The sequence below is a fragment of the Scomber japonicus genome, chromosome 13 (genome assembly GCF_027409825.1).
Source record: "Scomber japonicus isolate fScoJap1 chromosome 13, fScoJap1.pri, whole genome shotgun sequence".
Taxonomy (NCBI): Eukaryota; Metazoa; Chordata; class Actinopteri; order Scombriformes; family Scombridae; genus Scomber; species Scomber japonicus.
This window is the reverse complement of record NC_070590.1, coordinates 15909525-15917549: the sequence shown is the minus strand read 5'-3', so window position 1 is coordinate 15917549 and position 8025 is coordinate 15909525. Positions and strand designations below refer to the sequence as shown.

At 37.0% G+C, this 8025-nt stretch overlaps 1 protein-coding gene across 1 annotated transcript in view; it reads right to left on the bottom strand.

The window, feature by feature from the left end:
- Positions 1-1826: 1826 nt before the first annotated feature.
- The window catches only part of zbtb20 (zinc finger and BTB domain containing 20), a 29244-nt gene continuing 23045 nt past the window's right edge, over positions 1827-8025 (bottom strand). The window contains exon 4 of the mRNA XM_053332170.1: positions 1827-7739. Within this exon, the coding sequence (XP_053188145.1) occupies positions 7204-7739 (536 nt within the window). The 3' untranslated portion in view covers positions 1827-7203. The remainder of the gene's footprint in view (positions 7740-8025) is intronic.

Below are 8025 nucleotides of genomic sequence, written 5' to 3'. Positions count from 1 at the left end.
TCTCATGGCAAAAAATTGGATCAAACAGTGAGATGAGATCTTTTTGAGTGAAATGTAATGTAATTGGTGATGTTTGCAACTACATGATCAAACATCCAACAGATCTGTAAAATGATTTAAGCATTGGAAATTCTCCTTTAGAATTAGGTTTGTTAAAGTGTGGAAAATGAGTGCCAGACTATAGGAGCTGGAATGTTCTGGACTTGACAGGAATGCATGTTTCAGTGACGCTGCTGCTGCACACTTTTTTTTTTTGTGTCATCGAGCTGAACTAAGCCGTGAACTACAGCGACTGAGAACACAAAGAGGCTTAATGTTTAGTCTTCGGAGGCTAAATCCCGCCTAAGTCTCCTCATCATGGTGATAAATAATAGATACTGAAAGCCTTTTATCGAGGGACACTCAAAATATAGTTGGTGCTCCGTCAAAAAACAAAGAACTCCCCAAAGAAAAAGCTGTGTAGACAGGAACTGCATGCTTCATTTGGACTGATAGATAGATGATAGATACCTGATGGTGATGCTTTATTAAAAACCTCATCAGGGTAGTGTAATAACTGCATGTTCGGACAGAAGCATCATAGTGAATATATAATCTAGATGTTGTTATAGCTTAGTTTAGCTTAGAATCTGGATGTTACGATGATAAAATCTGAACAGAGGCTGACTGTGTGACGGTTGGATGACAGGGACTAGCTATATCACATTGCCTATATTATCAATGCTTCATTTAAACACGAGATGTATGAAACTAAGCCTTCAAAATGCATGTTTGTTAATCATAGCTGTTTTCTCCTATTTATTTTGAAAACTATGTATCATGGAGGATTTAAAGATTCAAAAATGAAAGACAATCATTTAATTTTGGTGTGATGTATGTTTAGTTGTTATAAATTATGTGACAGAAGTTTTCTTCTTTATTTATTTGTTTATTTATTGCTTTGTTCCTGCTTGGGTCTCACATCAAATTTAGCAATAGTGGTATGATTTTTTTTTTTTTTTTTTAAAGAGTCTTTTTCCCCTAAATTTGGCATTTTAACAAGGCTGGAGAGGGTTAGAGAGAAAACTGTGGTAATTAGTCCACAAGGGACAGAATAATAAGCCAACCCCAAACCTTTTATCTCACAGCCACTCAGTCATCCGAGTCCTGAAACTTGATTTGTGGTTATTATTCTACCATATTTTCTTTCAGCTTTGTGTTCATGGACTCAAAGCAACCACTTAAATACATTTGTATAATCATTTTTGCATGTTGTGTGTTAATCTGTATTCAAAACTTTTAATTTGTAATCTCATTTTGTGTTTTATTAGTGGTTATAAAAATCTAATCTCAACCTAACATTTAATGACCAGTTTCTTTTATCAAGTTGCTCACTGATTGCCCTTTAAAGTTTCCAGGCTGTACGTAAACAACAAGGCTGCAAGATAAGATAAAATGTTAATGATCATTTTCAGGGGGAAATTGGGCATTGGCTTGCACAAGGGAGGACCTGGCGCCAAGGTCAAAGGACAGATATTGAACATTGAACAGTACAATGTGTAAAATCTATATCTTATTTTACTATATAAAATATATATAGTATAATATTAAAGCAGCTGCCAGCTCTTAAGCCCGCAAATCCTTTTCCCTCATTCACAAGAGGTGATCTGCCTCACACACAGAAGTAATCATAATCTGAAGATTGGAAATATTTACCAACAACAATGTCAATAAATAACCAGATCTTCTGCTTTGTACAGGATTGCGTTTTCATTCAGCGTCTTAACTTCAGCTCTTCCAGTTGATGTGTGGCTCCCTCTGCTGTTCACAAAGCACCACTGCCCCCCCCCCCCCCCCGAAAAAAAACCATACAGTACATTATATGGCTTGTTTGCAAATGGTAAAAAAAAAGAGAATTTTTTTTTAAAGGGCATGTGCAAGATGCTAAACACCTGTGAGAGCGAGCAACGTAACAGAAGAAAATGGTCATCCAATTTTAAGATTTCACATTACAATCTGAACCTACCTATTTGTATATTCTTTTAAATATAAATTGTGATTGCATTTGATATCTTTGAATCCTCCAAACAGTATGAATGTAAAATAAAAATACAGATGTAGCCTTTGCTGTTTATGAATAGGACATTTCAGGTATTTTAAAGGGTTCTCTTAGGATGCACTCACAACCACCAGGTTTTAGCAGTAATAGCATAAATAGTATATTTCTAATAGACCATTGTGTATATACTGTATATGTGCAACGTAGGAGAGAAAAACTATGAATATTCTGTATAGTTGCTGTATGTACTGATAGGCACTTGATAGGCATATTCCCTATATCCCACAAGGTACTGTAGGTAGCTGCAATTACGTTTTTCTATCTGAAAACTAAAACTATCTGAAAATGTATTCTTAATCTGTGTGGAGACGGTGATTCTTATATATATATAGTATATTTGTAAGATCTATTTCACTCTTATGTGTACTGTAGAAGGACAAAAAAAATGCAGTAAAGTATTATCTGAAAGGTGTTTTCTGTAATCTATTCTCAACTTTGTGACTTAATTCATGCTTTGAAAAAAAAAATCTGGATTAAAATGTGTGGAGACAGACTGAAAGACAAACAGGAAGACAGACACGTGCTTATCAAAATAGAATGAACCTGTTCCTCACTTAACAAGACCCTCACCATCTTACCATTTCCTTGTTTTCATTTCAATGCAAAGCGTATATACCGTATGCATATATATAGTACACTGTGAAATATTACTCAATAACTGACTATCCTTTATCCAGCCGCATGAAGCTATGTATAAACAACACCACTATGATCACCAGGAAAGAAAAAGCAAGAGTAAGTGTGAAATAAAGAAGTATAACGATGAATTAAACATACTGCAAGAAGGACAACAATGTACTGTAGACTCTTCGTCTCTATGCTAAGATAAACAAAACATGAACAGTAATATATTTGAAACACAATACAAACAGCTGCAGGCTCAAGGCTATTATCTACGATTCAATATGTTTTGTTCTGGAAAATACGCGTACACTTTGCAAACAGAAGTCTAGACTCTTTTTTTTTCTTTTAAAAACTAACAACTAGAAGAAGCACAATTGAGATAAGGACTTATTTTCTGGATTATGTTGCAACGCTTTTGAAAAAACAATTTTTAATCAACTTTTTTTGCAACACTGAGAAAAGAGAATTAAGCACCACCACGAGTAGCTGAAGCAGTATAAGGAATATATAACTATGGACAGTGAAGAGCATGTGATGCTAATGCAACAAGGGGACGGGGGGAAAAACGCCTGGGTATGCTATAGCATGTTTATGACACACTGGAGAGAAGGTTCTTCCCCTTCCGAGCCTGGTCTGCTATCAAACACCTTATGATACAAGAAGTCAACTTGACGATGGGACGAGTTATTAGCCCTCATCCGGATAACGTTGAGATTGGCTACTTTTGTTATTCCAAGAAAAAAAAACCCCAAAATGATAGAGAAACAATTGATAGTGTAATTCTGAAATCAAATATCTCAAAAAACCAACATCGAGCTACTTAACCTACTATTTAGACCAATGATACCACAAAGCTGGTTGTACTCATCTAGCTACAGTCAATAGTGCATTTGATATATGTGTTTACACAAAATATGCAAAAATTTAGGTGCCATGAAGGAATGCTAGATTACTGAATACACACATTACACTGAAATTTATGTCTCTGCCTTTGCTTTCAAAGAAGTGATGATGTTCATTTTTGGCAGTGTTTAAACTTGGTACTGAACAGACAACAAACACCAACGTCATGAGCTGTGTGCCAAACTTGTGGCAATGCTGTTGGAAAGAGATCTCGGCAGTTGCTTACATATTCTATTTAGTGCATTGTCTGTTAAGGCAAGAGATTACCCTCCACGTGCTGTGTAGAGACAAATATAGCACTAGCATGCAGCAATATTGCCATCCTGGCAACCACAGCTACAAACAGGAACCATACAATTTAGGCTTATATGCACACCATAGGAGACAGGCCCGATCAAATGTTAAATAATGTGCTACTTTTACTGAGGACTCACCTCATGCTTTTTTTCAGCATATTTCATATGTGACCGATTTTTTTTTCTTAGCAGAGGAGAAACCAGAATACAGGAACTTTCTGGGTCTCATACTGTATGTTCATCACTTGACCTCACTTCAACCGACTCCACAGGGATTTGAAATCTAGTCGCAATTATATGAAATTCAGCATCAAAATGCTTGACATTACTTCTCCACACGGGCACAATGAAGTCAACAGTACTTGACCTAGGCTTGAGTCAAATCTCCGAACAAATGTCACAGGTGCCTTATTAGCCCAAAAGGTTTGGAGAACTGCTTCTCATAGTACCTGCGCTGCATATTGCAAAGGAAGCCCTACAGTTCAGATATTCCACTTATCAACTGTTTGATTAGGCTATATACCAACACACAGACACTCACAGACATACGAACACTAAGGAAGGGACACAACTGTGTACAACTGACAGACAGATATCAAAGAAGCTGCATTCCATCACCTCACCACACCCTTAAACCCACACATAGTTGTTCTAGGACACGTATATCATTTATGTTACACACACACACATTATAAATGTATTATTATTAATAATATAATAATAGCTATTATTATTACCTCCGCCAACGGAGTTGGACGGGAGTTGTGTTTATTATTACTGTTGTTGTTTCACTGTTAATGTTGTTTGGCTTGGATGTTCTTGTAGGAAAAGTCTGTCTGTTTCTAAAGAAATGCAATTGAATAACTGTTATAGGGAACTGACTCCATAAAAGAATGAATTAAAAGGTTAAAACATAGATGAGCACACGTAATGGTACAAATTTAAATAAAAATAAATGCTTGCATTAACACGGCATGAGTATATACTGTAGGTAACTGCAAGCAATAACAAAAGCCAAGAACCGCTGAATTACTTAATGAATAACTGAAACAAAGCTATTCTATTACATGTGAACTCTACAACCAAATGTTAGATTAAAAAAAATCCTCTTTTTTTTTCTAAAACTATAATATCTCTGTTAACAGTAGTGCACTTATTGGTTTAAGCAGTGCAACATATATGCAAGAAAATAATGCAGTCCACTTATCAAGATTTAAAAAATGTTTTTTTTTTCCTTTGAAATTGAATAAAAGAAATCATAGTTCATTTAAGGAAAATGATTAAATATTAAGCACAGGCATTTTAAGAAAATGTGCAAAGTAGCACTTTGTTTTTTTTAAAACCTACAGCTGGTCTTTTTAAGACCGCTGTATGCAGTTAGTTATTCTTTTAACCATACAACTACAAAAAGTGTTTGCTCACATAAATGAGCAAATCCTTCAGATTGCAGTTGCATTTGTGTGGTGTGTGTTCGAGTGTGTGTGTGTGTAAATGTGTCTGTGTGTGTGTGTGTGTGTGTGTGTGTGTGTGTGTGCATGCGTGTGTGCATATGTGTGTCCTATTTTGGATGAAAAGCAATTAAAAAAAAATAAAACAATTCAAATATCAAAAATGAGCCTTAAGTGATGTGATGCATGGATGACAACTTGCGCACACTAGCTTCCGAATCTATTCTGTACATGTGTGTCTAGGTTCTTTTTTTTTAGAAAAATCAGGAATGTATACTATTGTCTAGAAAGTCCATCTGCAACTTGTGGTATATCATGAAACAGTGTGATATCAATGGAGCTACTTGTTTTGCTTTGAGGCCGTATTTCCTTTCAAAATGTTGCATGCCATTTGAGCCTTCAGGGGGAGCTAGTACATAAAGAGTCATGCATTCAGCTCCCACCTGCTAAAATAGCTTTGCAATAGTAATGAACAGGTTATACAGGGATTCTCAGATCAGGATGGCATTTATTTCCAATTCAAATTTGATTCAAATTCAATTCCTCCCTCTTTAACACTGTTCCAATCAACAACTAGCCTAAATCCCCCCAACCCCAATACATAATTCCATTATCAAATTAAAACCGTATAGGCTATTCAATAACAACAGTTGAAGTGACAAGTCCTTTTTTGTCTTTTTTAAATCTACATCCCATAACAGTCAGGTGCAAGTTGAAGAGCAGCAATTATGAAGGAGAGAGTTTAGTCACATGTTCCAGCCTGCCATAAACTGTGAATGTAAAAGGCTCAAAAACCCATCAGCAAAAGAATCTTTCTTTTTTTCTCATGTTTTGAAATGGAAGAGGTCTACTAGCCTTAACAGTCTTTTTAAGATATTAGTGGCAGTGTATGCAAATGAGTTAAACTCCAAACTTCAGAAAAAAAGAAACATATTTTTGCTCAAATACTGTCTCATCAACACACCCTTAATTTAGTCAACTTAATTTTAACCATCAAAATGCATGGACAGTAATTATAAAACATGTGAGAAATATTTGTCCCCATCACCAACAATGGGAAGTTACATCTCAGTAAAATAATTGAAATTGGTACCTTGACAACAGCTGCATTATAATCCCTTAATACCATAGGAATAAATAAAACCCAGTGTCAAATTAACTACTCTCCTTTTTTTATTTTACATAAGAAGGCAATCTTGTGACCATCAGTATTTTAGAGGGAATATGTAGCCCGACCCCAGATGATTTTTTTGTTATTGTTGTTGTAAATTATACCACAGTAAGCTTGGACATCTATAGTTTCCAAACTGGTCAGTATGGGTTCACAACTGCCATGATTTATGTTTCATGGCAATGTACACACACACACACACACACACACACACACACACACACACACACACACACACACACACACACAGAGACACACACACACAGGCTTGCACAGACGAACAGACAGACACATGCGACGCTCAAACATTAATGCACATGTATATTCTCTCAGACGTATCTACACTAAAGGTGTGTTTGTGTGTATGTGTTTCTTTCGTAGGCCTTTCGGTAGTGTTCAACACATAAATCAGTATTTTAGGAAAGCATACATTTAGAGGCCTGTAGTTAGGATCCATCCAGTAGATCAATATCAAACTACTAAGCCTTAAGGCCACCATCTTTTTTTTTCTTTTAGAATAACAGAAAAAAAAAATCTTTTTTTTTGGGAAACTTAATGTGCCAGTGTCTATACTCATTACTCTTCATACCTCAAAATAAGAAAAGGAAAATCTAGTGCCATTTTATTTGTCATTCTTTTTGAAAGAAGTTTATCTATTTGTACTTATCCATCGGAGACATGCATTCGCATGTGGTCATTGAAGTGCTCCATTTGGTCGAACTTGGCAGGGCAGACGGAGCACACGTAGGTGGTCCCTTCTTGGCAGCTCGCTTCTGCAGCTACACCCACTCCTGTTCCAACCCCAGCACCAACTCCAGCACCTCCACTCACTGGCATGGCGAGGGCCACCACTCCAGCTCCAGGCTCAGGGACAGCCATAGGGATGGAAATGGAGACTGGGCCTGGGGTACCTGCGCTCCCCGACAACCCTGTGATGGCGCTGCCTGTGGTGTGCAGGGCCATGTGCCTCTCCAGCAGGGTTTTGTGTGAGAACTTCTTCTTGCAGATGTAGCACTCATAGGACTTCTCTCCACGGTGCAGCCGCATGTGGACATTAAGAGAGCTCTTCTGGGTGAAACGCTTGTTGCAGATGCTGCACTGGTAGGCCCGCACCCCTGTGTGTGTCACCATGTGTTTGATTAAGTAATCCTTCAGGGAGAACGAGCGCCAGCAGATGCTGCACTGATGAGGCTTCTCACCTGGATGTACATGCAAGACAGAAGCATTAAAGAGAAAAAAAAGAGAGACACATTTTTAGAATTGAAAGCTGAAATAACACATAAACCTAAACTGAAGGCATGTGTCTTGGTTTTATTAATGGCAATAATTATGAACATGCCAGCAGTTGAGAATTGAACCCAGTCAAATTGTATGCTAAAACACTCCTGGAAGATACAGCCAGTGGATTAGCTATACAAACAATGTGGTGAGTTCAACTGACATAAACTTTTGGAGCATTGTTGGAGACCTGAAGGCATAAGGTTA